The sequence below is a fragment of the Rhinolophus sinicus genome, linkage group LG06 (assembly GCF_036562045.2).
Source record: "Rhinolophus sinicus isolate RSC01 linkage group LG06, ASM3656204v1, whole genome shotgun sequence".
Taxonomy (NCBI): domain Eukaryota; kingdom Metazoa; phylum Chordata; class Mammalia; order Chiroptera; family Rhinolophidae; genus Rhinolophus; species Rhinolophus sinicus.
In genome coordinates this window covers 90997117-91014949 of record NC_133756.1, presented here as the reverse complement: position 1 = coordinate 91014949, position 17833 = coordinate 90997117, and the positions used below count along the sequence as shown (strand labels likewise).

The window sequence follows — 17833 nt, the reverse complement described above, 5'->3', positions numbered from 1 at the left end:
CTTTTTTCTACGTCATCTCAGAGTCCAAGTGTGATGCTGGTTGACGGAGAAAGTTGAATTTAAGTTTCAAAAAGCAAATGGCAGTATTTTCTCTGGGACTAAGATTCTTGGGAATAGCCTTTTTCAGCTGGCTATCTGGGTATTTTGTGTTGGTATAACAAAAAAATGACTGATGGCTATTTTCTCAATTCTCCCAAGGTACATAGCTAGTACCATCCTAGATACATAGAAATGAAGTTAATTCATTATGTACAATAAATGTCTCAGGACATTATGGCTTCTTTCCCAGAACCTCGACTGAGATGGATGCTCTGCTATATATACATCACAAAGAAGAAAAATTATTTATTGGCATAAGACATGATGAAGAGTTCAGTTCACAGCTTCTTTTAGCACTTAAATACTGTTTATGAGACTTGTATTTTAAAAACAGAATCCTCTTCACATTGAAGACATTAGGCTTGCTGCTCGGTTTACTCTGTAAAAATGTAGTTTTGGTACAGAAAAATGAGGCAGGGCCATGATTCTGGTTGTCAGAGTGCTATGAATGAGTATCAGCATATACAATAAGAGTTCGTCTTTCATCACCATCTGAGTCTCTCTGACAAAAGATACATGGTGTGCTTCAATGTACAAGTCTCTCCTTTTAAGGCTGCACATTGACACTTGAGATTTCGGTACCAAGAGCTAGTTCCAGGTAGTCAATGAATCTTCTTCACACGATGATCACAGGAGGCCTGAATGCCAGGATTGGGAACAACTCCACACAAGATCTGGACTAGGTAGACTGCTTCCTACATACAGTATAATAACCTCTAGAAACCTTAACTAAAAAAATCAAGAACTAGCTCAATTTTTGATGACATAATTTTCACATTATTGGAACAATTGTGAAATAACATGAAATTTACTGGAATAATCGCGAAATTTACTGGCCCAGCATTATAATTCTAAGCAATAAAGTCCAACCTAAACTCTCATGCTAAGAGCTCATACTGTAATATTCAGACACATGTATAACATTAAATAATGCCATTATTTAATTGGTAAAATAGTTCTGTGCAAAATTTATGAATTAAAAAAGTCACAAGGTAGAAATGGAAGTTTAGTCATTTTTGTCTTCAAAATATTCTAGGCCAAAGCCTCTCTTTCATGCTTTATAGCAATGAACTCTGGAGGTTCGACTGTGTATACATGCTGGGAAAGGAGGTACTTTCTGAGAGAACCAGGAGGTACTCTTATAGCCCATACTTTTTGCAACCATTGTAACCCAATTCTTCAGTCCTCATCTTTGCTATCTAAAAGCCTGGTATTTAGAGCACAAAAAAATGTCCTTTCGTTGATGTCATATAATATCTGCCCTCTAAGAACTCAGCAATCATTAAAGTATCTGCCAGATAGGAGACAGCTAATAGCTCATCAACTCTGTCCTACAATAAAGCTAGATCAATAGATAGCAAAGTAACTAGACTGGCAGGTCTCTAACTGTGATCTCTGAACCACAGTTGCATCAGCACTTCGTATCTTGCTAGAAATGCATATTCTCAGGCCCCAGCAGAATTAGAAATTCTGAGAATGGGGCTTAGCAATCTGTGTTTTAACAAGCCCTCCAAGTGATTATGATGTCTGCTAAGTTTCAGTGGCACTGATCTAAGTTTAACTTTTGTTCAACATTCATTGAGGACTAACTAGTTTTTTTTTTACTGCTAATGGAAAGCACCAATTATGTTAGTTAATATCCTATACAATTCCATGTAACAAATTTCTCACAAACTTGAAGGCTAAGAGAAAAGTGTGCTTTTCTTACTGAGCATATTTTCCCGCCCCTACCCTGCCCAACTAACAAACTAGTTTTATACTTGTTTCAAAATTAAGTTCTGTTTTCAATTACAACAGCTGGATTCAATCAGGATTTTGGAGGGCAGATCTAATTTCTTTTTCCTTGACCCTCTATTTGGGGATTTTAGTTTAACAATTACTTTTATAGTAAAAAATGTGCATTATGAAGAACTTGCAATGCATAAAATAGCAGGTTTTATCCAAAATCCCTTCATACTCGGAGATAACAGCATTTTTAGGCTTATTCAGAAACTTTTTAAATGACACAGTTATATACTGATTATCAGTGTATACATAAACATGTTTTAAGGCTACTTATTATGTTTTATTAATCTATCTATTCTTATGCCACAAATCATACCATCTTCATTACTAAAGCTTTACCATTTGTTAAGTATGACTGGACAAAGTCTATTTTCACCTATTACATTTTAGTCAAAGACATTTTAGTCATTCTCACCAATATACTTCTCAAGATAAACTTCTAAATCACTTTGCCAGGTTATAAAAAATTTGATTCAAATTTCACTGTCTATGCATTGATTTGAAATGAGGGGACATTTTTCAACGTCTTCTCATTTAAGATATGGTAGCGTTTCTCATGTTAGTTGTCTTTTACTCTTTTTTGTGTTCTATAATTTTTTTTCATATAGTCTCTACTTTTTATTACTTTGAAAGGAAATTTCTTCAATTATATTTTCAAACTAGTCTTAGTTGATAGTTAAAATACCTCTCAGTTAAATTAAGCAGAGTTAACTTGCTAGAGAAAATAAATACTGTTGGTCTGTACCATTTTGCAGGTATCAGAAACAGATATGGGACTACCCTGAGTCTCTGCAAGATTGCTGCTCTATGACACAGTGAATTATCCATACACTTTCTTAATTTGTTTATATCTTCATAGAAACATGAACAATGAATAAACAGGTAAGCCTTGTTATAGCAGTGATAGAAGAATAAATGGCAAACATGAGATTCAGTAATGAAACCAAAGAGGATGCACCTATGGAAAACGGACCCTTCAAAATGAGGGTTTCCTGTTATTTTTAAAAATGTAAACATGCTAAATGAGCATTAAATGTCAGGGCCAAAGATGACTAACTGATAGAATAATGTGACTTGAGAACTGTCTTCTCAGGCAAATTGCTGAAGGAAATGCAAATTGGTACATTCCTCCATTACTACCTAATTGATTATAGGCGCACTTATCCTCTGCACCTTAGGGAAATCTACCTCACAAACTGACCTACATATACAGAAAATGTTATATGTTCAAGGTTATTCAGTGCAGCGTAGCATTCTTTGCAATAGCAAAAGACTACGAATGACCCAAATGCCCACTTTATACAATAGGACTTTTATAACAACCACGCATGTACACAAAATGCAGCTTTTAAAAAATGAGAAAGATCTCTGTAACATATTGCTGAGTTAAGATATGTATGTTGTCTTTTCCTTAAGAAAGGGGGGAATAAGGAAATATATTCTATTTGTATAATGCCGGAAACAAATGACAATGGTACCTCCAGGGGTGGGGGGGATGAGGTTGATAGGAATAAGTGTCAGAGAAGGCTTCTCTTTTCATACCTTTTCCTATTGTTGGATTTTTGAACCATGCAAACTTATTACCTAGTCAAAAACTAACAAATTTAAAATTTTAAAAGCCTATTTTATGTGCTATTGTGTTCACTGAATCAGTATTTTCTTCTTAATGCTTTTCTTCTTAAGAGTACTTTTATACAGGAAATAAGCCAAATAGTCAAAGACCACAATACTTTAGTTGATTGCAAGAAACCCCTAACTGCAATTAACATTATGAATACGTTAAAAAAATATATATATGGCTAAATCAGCGGTTGACAATGTACGGTATTTGGACCAAACCCAGCCTCAGACTGTTTTTTTAATAGCCTGTGAGCTGAGAATGGTTTTTCGGGTTAAAAGGGTTTCAAAGAACAACAACAACAAAAAGGTTATGCGACAGAGACCTTATGTGGTCCACAAAGTCTCAAATGTTTACTATCTGGTCCTTCACAGAAAACATCTGCTGACCTCTGGTCTGAATAATGTCATCTTTGGTATGTTCTTGGTGAAACAGCAGAAGTATAAACTAGTTACCTTATACGTGCAGATAGTCAGTTTCCTCTTCCTGGTCTCAGTGTTTCTTTGCAGTAATGTATTGCACATCTGGAAAACCTGCTGCATGACAGCATCTTGTCTCAGGTCATCGCGGCCCTTCAGAATAATTAAATCAGGAATAACTAAGTACAGTTCATCTTCATTATAAAATCACACAGTCATCTGAGGACTGCAAAAGGGCATTCAGAAATCAATGTGAATTGAGCATCTGTGTTCCTCTCAACGGGTCTCTTAAATAATTAAGTCTTAAGGGTATTCTTTCATTTAGAGTAAGATGTAACAGTAGGCAGGCAGAACAATTTAGAAAAAAGAAGTTTCCCCTAGCTGCTTTTGTAGTTAGACGACCTGGAACTCTTCCTCCACCTGAGGGCACACTGCAAAATACCTGGGCGGGGCAGCACTGTTATCTCTGCACAACTCCCAGGCAAGGCCCAAAGAGCCTCCCAACAATGAAGGGAGGAATGCTCTCCTTTTTTGGCACATTTAATAGCACTTAGCATTGTGCCAGAGTCAGGATATTGAAGCAAGAGCCTTCAACTTGCACTATTAAAGAAAATAAGCAACAAGCACCAAAATATCTTTTCCATAACGAGCGAGCTGATTATTAACCTATCATGTTCGTACATTTTAAAAGTATGCAGTCTTCTTTTACTTCAATCGTCATAGTAATGGTCTTTCAGAGACATAAAATATGGAGAAAAGCATTCTGCTTCTAGAAAATAATGTATTTCTATTCTATCAGTTTTCCCCACTTGCAATTATTCAGAATAAAAACAAAGACCCACATAAAGAAGGGAGAAACTATCAACTACAGTTTTTCTTTTGACATTTTTTCATTAACCCTCTAAGAACCACACCATAGAAGGGAAGTCTCACCTTGACAAGCTGTCTCCTTTCCTTGCCATCAGAGCCCAAACAATCAATTATTTTCGGCAAATTTACACCTCCTGCTAAACGAAATTCTGCTTTAAATGACTGAATAGTCACCAGATTTCCATATTCCCCTGTGGGATCCACCTAATAAAAAGTATAAATATGATAATAGGTCAGATACACTATTTGCATTTAAAGAAAAATGAATTATGATTAACAATTTTAATATTAAAGAGAGGAATGAATAACAATGTGGCTGGTTAAAAACTAGAGCTATAACTTTAATTTTCTGTTTAAATGGAAGACAACATTTGACACTGGAAAGGTTTAAGAAAGTGACATAGATAACACAATGTACTTCCCTAAATATCTCTTAATAAAAGCAGGGTATACAAAATTAGAATAGTGTCACTGAAAAACTACTGAAAAACCAGGGTTCAGGTCTTAACACTGATTTATACTGTTAAATCATCTGAAAAAATAGTAAACTCCTCCCAAAAACACATTAAAATAAATTTTAGAAAAGTGTGGAGAATAGTCTTCTAGGTTGTAACTTCTAAATATGGCATTTTCAGGAAATATTCAGCTAAATAACATTGCTGGTATAGCTAGAAAGATACTAGTTCATCCGCATAATACAGCTGTATTTCAAATCAACTACAGACACTAAGCACTAAACTGCAAACTCAAAGGAGAGACTTAACAATGTAGTTAAAAACCATCATTTTCTAAACTATAATCTTTATTATTACATATATCACTGCCCAGGGGGTATTTCTAGCAATAAAAGATCACTCTAACATAGCTGAACGTATCATGTATATTAGTCTATCAAATACTGTAATACATACTACATTAGTTAATAATGTTATACATCACAGTGAATACATTCTAATGCGTACAGAATTTAAAAAAACCAATACAGAATAATTAGGATCTTTCTTGCCAAGTGGAAAATCAATCTTGGCATTTGCACAGAGAATCTTTCTTTTTTTTGGCCAATGAAAGTAAGTCAACAGACCTTCTTCCTAAGTTAGATGGGAGGTATAAAACTGAAGGCAAAAGAAAAGAAAGTAGGAGAGGCCTTTAAGTATTCTAAGGCTTGGGCAAAGTGAATCTAATAAAGAAAAAAAACTATAGATTGAAACAAATGAAACTGATTATTTTACCAATTTTAACCTATAAAAAAGGCTATTTCAAACGATTTAAGCTAGTAAAGAGGAATTTTATTTAATAAAAATTTTAAAACGGTTAATGGTAAATTACCTTAATTTCCATAGTAGGGACAATCACATCTTCTAAATTCTTAAGTTTAGTAATTGGCTGGTCTGCTGGAATAGTTATGCCTTCTGTATTTAAAATAAAGAGGTTTCAGTGACAACTACAAATTAAGGACTAGCACTGAAGGTAAAACACAATATAGCAGATGCCACAGACCCAACCTATGGCTCATCTGTGGTTCAGGCCCTGATTAGAAATGAGGCCCAGGGGCGAGGGACACAACGTAGCTTAGGGTCAAAGCATTGCTATGGTTAACACGGCTTACAAACGCTTTTGCAGGTTACCTGGCACTGATAACTAGACCACATCCACCTGAAGGGACAGGCTGAGCTTCTTAAGATAATTATGTAACAGTTAACATAGTACATAGATAATAATCTCCTGCCATATTACTATTAAATGTGAATAAAGGACAATCTTTTTCGTTTGCTTACAGAAACACAATGAGAAGTCTCATTCTTATTTTAAAGTAATAAGAAATTAAATGTGAAGGTATGATTCTGAGCAGGAAAAGCAGCATCATTCATTACTAAAGTATGGGGTGAGATATACTTAGAAGTGTATGCATATAACCAAATACTACAGCTTGTGATTATATGAACAGACACAGCAAGAAGAGTGATGGATTACATGCAAGGCATTCTAACACTTATGCAGGAAATGGTAAGCCCTTTTCATTATTAAGTCCTAGGGCACAATGAGTAACCAACATCATTTTAAAAAACCTTTGACCCTGAAAACTCTCAATTATTCAGTTATTTTAAAGGACTTGCCTCTATGCAATTCTTTGCAACAAGTATCTGCAACAGAAGATTACCCAGAGGAATCAAATAATTAATTCAGTGCAGTCTTCTATCATCAGTTCCACCAAAAGATATTAAGTGAAAAAGTGGGGGGTGTTGAAGCTATTAGATAAAAACTAAGTTTTGGATCATATGTGAATTGCAATCATCAGGACCCTCAGATGTATAATTACAGTATTGTTTGTGATTTTAAACATATTCACATATTAAGCTCTATAATTAATATACCCCTACAGAAAATAACATAGCAAGAAAGGAACACTCTTTCTTTCAAACACATACTTCTCAGAGACTTCCACTGAGTGGCATCAAGGTTTGCTAATATAATGTAAGCATCACAAAGTGCCTCAACACTTCTGACCATCTGAGGTCTCCTACTTTTGATAGTACGTATTATTTTGTTTGCAGCCTCAGTTCGATCCTATTAATAAAGAACAAACAAAAAAATATGTTAGAAAAAAACAATATGTTAGAAAATACCCAACACTTCAACTTTTCAGTTATAGTTAACAAAAGGAAAAAAGTTTATGCACACATGAAGCCAATGAAGAACTATTATCCCTCAGATCCAAACAAAACAGTAACCTTATGAATGAAATACATGAAAGGTATAACAATCCTAAGAGTAAATGACTTGGCTGCCTTTTGAAATCTATTTCTTCTTTGCTCATTGCTGTAAGGGAAAAAAAGTGAAATATTATTGGTACTTCCTATATTTTGAGAAATATTCAGGAATTTTGAATCAATTTTAGGGGCATAACAAAGGATTTACAAACTGAATATAGTCACAACACACATTCTTAGAATCCCTGAGACTTAAAATAATATTTTGGGAAAATATGAATACACAGTTCAAAAAGTTAACGTATGTTCATTCAATCCAAATACCTCATCAAGTTGAGAATTTTGTTTAGATGCATTTTTAGTTATTCGACTCCTTCTTGCTGCCTCTGGTTTGGTCAAAAATTCATCTTTGTTTGCATTTGCTAAGGCCAGTATAATAAACAAAGTATGATGAGGGTGATCTGTTGAAATTCTAGAGATGAGCTGGCAGAAAACAAAGAACTATTAGTTTTATGCAAACAAACAAAAAAGTAGAAAATTCACTATGCTTTTCATTTTGCTTAACATTAAGATATGCGCTACTATATTAAATACTGGAATGGGTGGAGTGTGTGTATGTGTGTGAGGTACATGAGGAATGAAGAGAGAGAAATCGAGAAACTGTACAGTGAGAGGAGACAAAAGGAAATCTTTATTCTTGTCCCTGTATAGCATAATAAATATGACTGAATAAAACTTTTTTGTATTTCCATTTCTTAGGATGGAACAGTAGTACATATACTTCATACAGTGTATAATTATATAAAAGAAAAGCAATTGCTGTGTTTTGATTTTCAGGTTTACTTACATTATTGAGGACTTCATGAAATCCTAGACCTCCCATCATCTTGGTCCCCATTCTAGCAGCCAACTGGTACATAAGAGGCAAAAATTTGTATGATGGAATCTTTATTCCATCTTCCTACGATTAAAAAATTACAAAATTAAGAAAATCTATTTCATATAGTTTCACATCTGAGTAAATAAATTATTCTAAGATAATGCACTTCAACTAGTAAAATCATCTAGTGGTTGTTAATAAAACTTCACTAACTACATTTTTCCCCATATCATTTATATTATCTGGAAGTTTTTCTGATAAGTGCTCCAAATTGATTTATCAGTAAGTCATAGTATTTGATCCTAAATTAAATTGTATTCACAACGGGAATACTTGGCATTACTTATATTCCAGTGAATCCAAGGGGACAAATGTGGGTCTGAGGACTATGGTAATCCTGACTCCTGAGAAGTCAGTGTGTAATAAAATGGAGTAACTAGGTATTATACCCTATATGACAAAAGTAACAGGATTTAATGTGCACTAGTAGCAGAAACTGGTTGTATCTAGTATGAGTCTTATCATTCTTTTCATCCAGAAGAAACATTTTACTTTTAAGCTTCAAACTGATTGTCTGTATATATATTGTTAACATAACTTTAATATTAGGTGTCATCAATAAAATCTAAGATTTTTAAATAAAAACTTATGAAATATTGCTGCCTTGATATTTTCTTAAAAAATATATATTTTCCATTTACAAAAGTAATTCACTGTGAAAAATCCCAGAAAAGCATAAAGCAGGGGGGAAAAAACCCACTTGTGATATCATTTTTAATTGCTTTCCAAATCCTCCAATCGAGCAGCATTCTGGATACTTTCCTGTGTTAATTGCAGAGAAATAGGAAAAGACTGACCTAATTCTCTTCATTGCCACATAAACCAGCATTATTAGAGCTAATTAAGTACCTAGGTGTACTTGAACGTATGAGCACTGAACCAAGTGCTAGGATACAAAAGAGCATACATAATCCATAACACTAGGGGCTATGTCTAAGCTTTTAAATCACAGGGAAGAATACTGGGTTGAAAAAGACGACTTGCCTTCATCATTTCATTGACTTCAGGAACTCCAGAATTTTCAAGCCAGAGGGAACAAAGACGAAATATCCACGTATCATGTCCTTCTCCACTTAATAAGCAATTGATGTAATTTTCAACTGCTTTACATAGGAAACGTTTACGATCCTCTTTCAGTGCCTGTAGTGCACATTCATCCAGTTCCAGTTCTCGCTGAACCTTCACTGTGTATCTTGCATTGGATAATTAAAGAAAAACATAAAAGCCATCAAATTTTATAAAACTACAAAATCATACATGATATACAACATCAATGAAAAATCAGGTATCCATCCCAGAAGAAAAAGCAAAATTCTAAGGATTATAAAGGGAACAAATTTACTTTTTGTCTTAAAGTAAGTTTGTGCAATTCAAAAGTTATTCTAGGCCACCAAAGACAAAGTTGACACTACTGAAGGTACTTAGTTAACATCTATTTCAACACCTATCTCTTTTCAAGTCTGACACCAACAGAAAAACAAAAAGCAAAACAAAAAGCTAACATCCATATATTCTACAATGAGCTTACATAATGAGCATAAATGAATTCATGCTCTGGTTCTGTATATCTGTATATATACAGTCACTGCGTATCTGTTTATCTGGTCACTTGTAGACACCTAGTTACCTGTTGTGGGTCTGAATTTTATGTTCCTTAAGAAGGCCTATTTCCTCTTTGGCCCTTTTCAGGAGAGCTTGTTTGTTTTCAAATTCTGATGATTTCATGTAGTTTTCAATTCTCTGGTACTGAGTATCTGAGAACCGTGCTAAAGAGAGAAATGCCTTCATTTTTCCATTTCTGAGCTCATCATTGCTTTCTCCATTGTAATTTCCAGCAACTTCCACTGCCTTCAAGACAACACAGTTCATTTATATTATATTTACAGATACTAAATGCACCTAAAGAATCACTCGGGTCAAAGAAATACCCACAGTGAAGTTTAACTTATTTATGTATCAGCTAAATTATATGAAGTACAGTATTGTATTGACTTTTCAAAACAACTTTGATAGTGATAGCTAATATATGTGACGAACAACGCAAAAACAAAGGGCTCTATAAAATTTAAAGACAATCATATTATGCTTTTCACACTACACTTATTTAGTGAGATAACTATTTCCAAACTTAGTTAAACTAAAGGAATAAGAGGGAGAAACAGGACAGTGGAAAGGGGCTAGAGTAGTGAAGTCCTAATCCTACTTGTAGGGTGGTTGAGCTAGAAATGAGCAGTAAAGGCTGACTTGCACATTCCTTAAGACCAGCAGCTAGTTACATAAACAGAGAAATTATCAGAAACAACTTGTTGAAAGATTAGCTGGTAGTGGGGGGTAGAGCAAAGACACATGTGGGTTTACTTTTAGAATATGTTCCTTTTATTTTTTTGTAACATTCTGTTCCATTCTGTCCTAAAGATTACATAGAGCCGCAACAGTAATAATATATGGAGAAGTAAAATCATACTTTTGTTTGTTTTTGAAATAAATTTGGCCTTGATGAAAAAAATCATGCTAAACAACTATCTTAAGGGTTGCTAGAAATTCTTACCTTTTCTAGATAGGTCTGCATGATGACTGTAGGATTTTCTAAGCAAGTTTCTGCCAACCAGTTACCACAAACCCTCAGACATTCTGTGTATATAAGTTTTAGGTTGGGATCAGTCTGCACAGAAAAGCAAAATCTTAAAATGTAATTCATTATCATAAATATACAAAAATATCTTCCATGTAGGGGAAAAAAGCAGGTGAAAAATGTTTTTCTTTATCTGTTTTCACCATACAACTATTTTGATAATCCAGTATGTGTGAATAAGTTCATGAAATAATCATCCTCTACTGTTTACTATTAATGCTACTATTGGAGTAACTCACAATTATTGAGTACATGTATATGTCAGGCACTTCCTAAGGGTTTTATGTATATTAACTCATTTAATCCTCATAAGAACCATATGAAATGAGTACTGTTGCCCTGAATTTGCAGAGCAGGAACTAAAACCATAGTACAGAGGTCAGGCCACTCCAGGCAGCCTCACTCCAGGGCCCATATTGTTAAGCAACATTTAAACATCAGATCATACTGGCTCCCAGTGATCTGGTATAATGATGAATTCTCTAATAATGAAGTCATAAAAGTGCCCAATACTAAAAAAGTACAGTAAGTTGATATTCACTAATCAGGTGTATGTCAGAAGGACACCACTGTGACCAAACCTTTCAACACTTCGTGATTCTTACAAATGCCTCTACTTTGTCCACTGTATGTTGGAGATAAAGCTGTAGAAGCAACCAAGTTTTCAGTAACTAATAGGTAATGTTAGATAAAATATAATACATTATGTTTTCAAAGTATTTGGACTGACAACCTAATTACTCCAACTTGCTTTTTATAAAACTTTTGTTCTCTCACACATTTCCTCTTCCTTTTTTTATTTCAAATTTATAGCAGCTTCTGGTATTTCATGTTTGTTTCTCACATATCCTTCTTGCATTTGATAGAAAATTAAAAAGAAAGGCTTAGCATTGGAATAAATCAAATCTACCACAAGATTGACTGAAAGAGTTGTTGCAAATAGGAAAAATGAATATTTTCTAATCTTCTTTTACAAATATTAATTTTTCAGACTCCTTTTTATAATTTCTTGTTCATGGATCAGTAATTTCAAGGCTTTAACAAAATTGTGGATTTATTAAAACTTTTTAAAATCACAGTGATTTTTTTATAACAGCAAAATACTAATTCAGCCAATAAAAAAAGGTGAACCTCTGAATAAATGGCATCCAACTTCTTGATCATTTGCTTGAGAATACTCAGGGCAAGACTCTGCTCCTTTTTTGCCCAGAATACTTGTGCTTCCTCCAGCTGCCACTCAGAGACTCCACAACTAGTTGAACTGTACTGCTTAATTTGAAATATTGCCCTTTCAGGGAGCTGAAATGAAAATGATATATGTGAATAGCTTTTACTATTACTGCTACTATTAATAATAATGAAAGCAGTAACTACCATTCATTGAGGACTTGACTGTTTGTCAGAACTGTCTTAAGTACATCTCTACGTGCCTTCCCCAGCCCCCACATCTGCTTGTCTGTTTTTCTCATATATACATACATACGTATACGGTATATATATATATATATATATATATATATATATATATGTGTGTGTGTGTGTGTGTGTGTGTGTATGTGTATATGCACGTGTGTGTATGCACACAGTATATAAAAATCACTGAATTGTTATCAATGTAAGTTAGGTATCTTCTCATTTTATAAACAGGAAATTGAGGCTTAGAGAAGGTAACTGCCTTGTCTAAAGCTCAAACTCAGGTCTAATTCTAAAATGGGAAACTTTAAACAATTACACTATACAATATTTTAATAGCAATCTCTGTCCTTCAAAGACATTGGTTTTTTACTTGTGCTTTCTATTTTCTAGGTAATAAAAGGAAAGGTCAAGAGGTGAGGTGATACAATTTTAAATCCTATTACCTGAGTGTTCTTGAAAGTTCGGGCTAGTATGGAGAGCTCTACAAGGTGCTTGGTGAGAATGTCCTTAAAACATTCTCTTTGGGAGTTCACTGTTTCCTTTTCCATCAAGATCTCCAAAATGACTGTACGTAGAGCCATGATAGGCTCCTGAAAACTAAAATCACTGTCTTTGAGAAGCTGGGAGTGTTTCCGCCACTTAATATATACTTCAGAGAGTTGCTTATCTGTAATTGATCTGAAAGCATGAAAGCAAAATCATTGAATTCACATAAGCAAGAGAAATGAAATAAAATAATTGCTATTACACAGGTTCTGAATTTAAGATATATTACTAAGGAGTTTGTACAGTAACAGGACTGGAATTTCTAAATAATCCAAAATAAGGGCCAAAGTATAGAAAACTACAAATGGTCAGACCTCTGAGTGTCCAGCAGAGAGGCCACAGATGATGAACACTTTTAAAAATTTTCTTAAAAATACTCTATGACCTCACAAAGAACAGTCTCCTGAAATGAGAACCCATTTATCAGGCCTGTCACACTGAATGCCTACACCTCTAGTCCTGCTTCAATGCTCCCTTGTAGTAAAAAAGGACACGTCAGCAAGGAAATGAAGTCAACTCATTAATTACCTACTGCACCTGCCAGGCACAGGGAATGAGTCTATGCATAACTGCACTGTTAAATAAATCACAATCTAGTGAAAGAAATGCTGGCATCTGACATGGGTTTCAAATACCAACATTATTTATTAAAAGAAGAGAAAATGCATATTGTACAATTAGTTAATTTGCTTCCCAGATGTTTAAACTAAAGAAATACTATCCAATCCTTCAGGACTACTGTATTGAGAGAAATCAAGATGAAGGAGGGAGACTAAGACGATGACAAGATGTTGACTGGGAAATGAAAGCTCTTTAGTTGCTTGATAAAGAAGGAAACAATGACACATATTCGTAGGAACTAATAATTCCTCCCAAAATGATCCTAGAGCAGCAGGTATCAAATGTTTTAATCTAAGGCACCCCTTTATGCTCTTACAAATTATTGAAGCCCCCAAAGAGCTTCTGTTTACTGGATTATATGTACTGATATTTACCACATTAGAAACTGCGAAAAATCGAATGTATTCTATTTTACAATAACAATAAAGCTACTATATATCCTAAATAACATTAAAAAAAAATAACCATACTTCCCAAAACAAAATTTAGTGAGAAGAATGACACTGTTTTGCAAATCTCTGAAGTCAGGCTTAATGTAGTTGAATTTTCATCTTTGCTTCTGCATTTGGTTTGTTGTGACACGATGTTATGGTTGAAGTACATGAAAAAACCTACCCTTGTACAGATATGTAGTTGGAAAAGGGAGGGATGTGTAAATACTCTTTTCAGATTATGGATATTTTCTCTGCTACCTCACGAAAACTTCACTGTACCTCATGAGACAGAGCAAAACAAGGAAATAACATCTTGCTATATGAGTATCATAAGTATAGTTTTGATTCATGGACCCCCTGCACAGGTCTGGGGGACCTCCAGACTCTCCATATCACACTATCAGAACTGCTGTCTTAGAACATAAGTATTTGTTCACCAGCTCATCAAACCTTCCCTCTGCCTCTCTTCCTTATAATTCCCTGCCACAAATAGAGCCAGTATTACTCGTTAGTAACGAGTATTACTCGTTACTTAAGGAATTCTCTTCTCTCTTTAGTTGAAGACATCTTTCATTCCAAGGAAAAGCTTCTGGATTTGTGGCAGTAAGAACTACCAATATACTTATCAATGAAAGCAGAAAACAGTTTTTTTCTTTTATTCTTTAGTTAAGATACAGCCACATCAATGGCTGTATCTTTGGCTATGCAACTTCGGGAAAAAAGCGTAATATTTTCTGACTCTAAAATTCCCTTCTCCCTTCTACTTAACAAAGCATATTCCAAACTTTGTCTTAGCATACCCTCTTTCCTTCCTCTTATAATAGTGACTTAGAATGGCAGGGCTAAAAGGTGCCCTAGAGGTCATCAAATATACATTAGGAAAGTGAGGCCCATAGAGATAGAGTGACTTTCTCAGGGTCACATAATCCAAACTTATAGCCACAGCAACCTGAATAACTGTTTTACCTAATTTTCCAATATTTCTGGATCACTTCCTTCTCACCATTGTAAGAGGCAATCTCCCTTAAACACCTACTCCAAATTCACTAAACCACTGAACATTTACCAAGAATCAGTCACCAGGAAAAAGCACTGGGATACAACAATAAACAAGAGAATGGGCCTCACTTTTAGGGAGCTTCTAGTATAGCTCGGCAGAGTACATATAAAATGCCAATACAGTGCTGACACAGAACAGAGTATCGAGTACTATGGCAAAAACATGAGGAAACACAATTTTATCTGGGATAGAATAGGGAAAAAGTAGTAAGGGGGAAAGCACGATAAAGCTAATTTTTAAAACTTGAATTTTTGCAATAAATACTTTTGAAAATGTTTATTTTAATAAGATCACAGTTCACTAGGCTAGTCAACTCTAATCTTGATAAAAGGAAAGAAACAAACCTACTGTCGGTCTCTTTTGATTTTGTCAAGTCACTACCGGTAACAGAAAGGCTGCAATTGAGGATTACAAAGTCATATGAATTACATACCTTGAGAAAAGTTCCCCAATGTTTTCGAGCTCTCCAATGGCCTGTAATCTGCTAAGTGTGGGATAGAGTGAATACACAGATTCAAGGCTACCCTTACATAACTCCTCCACTTCTTTTACTCTAGTGGCAAAAAAAGACAAGACACGATGAAAACTAAGAAGAGGTTTTGAGGAAGGTAAAAGTTCAAATCTGTTGTTAAAGAGTTCTCATCATACACTTTGATTTTGATCTAATAATGCTAATATTTACAAGCTCTAGCATAATGCAGTGAAAACGAAGTCAGCCTTGGAATCGCAGACCTAAATCTTAATCCCAGTTCTGCCATTATGGCTGTATACTGCTGGCACACCGCTGGTTTCCTCTGAACCTAAGCTTTTACTTGCAGAATGATTTTGAAGATTATAGAATACACATAAAAAGAACCTAGCAAAATGGCTAGAACATAGGAAGCACTTGAATCGTAGCAAATGTTATTTCTGTAATAAAATACAGGATTGATTAAGTCACTAACTACTGTTAGACAAAAAACATGTTACATTTGTTTAACCTGTTATAGGTAAGTACTTTCTGGTGCATTATCTCATTTGTACCTCATAATAAGCCTGTAAGTATTGCCCATTAGTCACCACTTTATAAAAAGAACACTAATGCTAAGAGAGGTAAATTCCTTACAACTACTAGAGGAGACAAGATTAAGACTCTCAGTGTAGTGGTCCAGAAAGAAAACAAGGGTGGGAATAAACATGGCTTACTTGAGGGTACAACATAAAGAATTGACCTGGGGTCCCAAAGGGAACATTTTTTTTTAAAGAAAGAATATATTTGAACCACATTAGCAGACACTGTATTAATATATATATATATATATATATATTATCAAACATTTATATATATATATATAATCAAACATTTATCAAACATATATATATATGTTTGATAAATGTGCATTAAGAAAATTCTCTAACATATAACATTAACAAAGAACAGTTTTTGAAGATAATGGAAAACAATTGTTAAGATAGGAACACCCACCAATCTTATAAAAACATGCTTGCAGAAGACAAAACTCATCTCAGCACTCATTTCTCAGATGTCCAAAAGCTATGAAACTGTTAATCACTGGATGGATATTGCCTCCCCTTTTGATATTGTTTGAGTTTCAACACATACTGATGTGAATTATTTATTACACAGGGACATTTTTTGAGAGCAGAGTGGGAATGCCAAGGAAACAACCTGACCATCACCACCAAGTTCTTATTCCCTTACCAGTGCAAATCCTTACATTGAAATCATTTGTCAAGTTTCAGAAAAAAAGCCATAATGTTAAATGTTAAAGTACAATAACTTTCTTTTTATAATACCTGGCATATTTGAGACTTTCATAAAATGTAGAGAATTCTCGGTCTCTTAGAGACTGCAAAGCATTGTACAATGATTCGTGGTAACTGGTTCCTTCTATTCCTTTGCTGTGAGATAATTTTAAAAATAAAAGGAAAAAACGTGTTTAAAAACAAAGAATCCTAAGACATGTAATCCTAAGACATAAGTAATTTTACCAAAGATAAAAATTTACAACTGAAATTCAAATTTCTCCACTTAAAAAAATGCATTTCTAGAAATTTTGGTAAGAAATACAAAGAATTTGGTCATTTAAATGCTTCAAGTGGAAAACAATAATTTCTCACACATTGTGCCTAGTTCTAAATATGCTATCTTCTCATTTATTCAATAAAAACCTAGTATGTACCAGACACTAGGCACAGGGTTCTAGATGCAGGAGATCCATTAGTGGGCAAGTCAGATCAGATCCCAAATTCTCATGGAGTTTATATTCTGGTTTGGAGAAGATGGGCAATAAATAAGGAAAATATCAGATAGTGACAAAGGGACATGCAGAGAATTAAAATAGGGAAACAAAACTGAATGACTGGGTAGCTACTTTAGAATGGGTGGTCAGGAAAAGTCTCTCTGAGATGTGATGTTATTAAACTAGATAGAATCTGAATGATAAGAAGCCACACAGGAGAACAAAGAAGATACATGTAAGGACTTTAAGTAGAAATAGATTGGCCTGATGAAAAAACATAGAGAAGGCCTATGTGGCTAAAATAGAGTAGGCAAAGGGAAGAATAGTATATAGTGATTTACAGAAGTAAGGAGGAACAAGCTCACAGAGTAAAATGTTTTAAAAATATGAAAGCATATGTCTAAATTTTATAGAAATCTAACAGTGAAATTTGAAAGACACT

The 17833-nt window shown here is 34.3% G+C and overlaps 1 protein-coding gene across 4 annotated transcripts in view; it reads right to left on the bottom strand.

Moving 5' to 3' along the window:
- ATM (ATM serine/threonine kinase) overlaps positions 1 to 17833 on the bottom strand; it is a 119235-nt gene that overhangs the window by 26974 nt on the left and 74428 nt on the right. For all 4 annotated transcript variants that reach the window (XM_074335523.1, XM_074335525.1, XM_074335524.1 and 1 more), the window contains 13 exons: positions 16946 to 17050; positions 15582 to 15701; positions 12931 to 13165; positions 12203 to 12370; positions 10988 to 11101; positions 10067 to 10287; positions 9420 to 9631; positions 8347 to 8456; positions 7824 to 7982; positions 7218 to 7356; positions 6118 to 6200; positions 4855 to 4995; positions 3958 to 4074 (listed from right to left, as the gene is read on the bottom strand). In XM_074335523.1, coding sequence (XP_074191624.1) covers positions 3958 to 4074; positions 4855 to 4995; positions 6118 to 6200; positions 7218 to 7356; positions 7824 to 7982; positions 8347 to 8456; positions 9420 to 9631; positions 10067 to 10287; positions 10988 to 11101; positions 12203 to 12370; positions 12931 to 13165; positions 15582 to 15701; positions 16946 to 17050 — 1924 coding nt within the window. The remainder of the gene's footprint in view (positions 1 to 3957; positions 4075 to 4854; positions 4996 to 6117; positions 6201 to 7217; positions 7357 to 7823; positions 7983 to 8346; positions 8457 to 9419; positions 9632 to 10066; positions 10288 to 10987; positions 11102 to 12202; positions 12371 to 12930; positions 13166 to 15581; positions 15702 to 16945; positions 17051 to 17833) is intronic.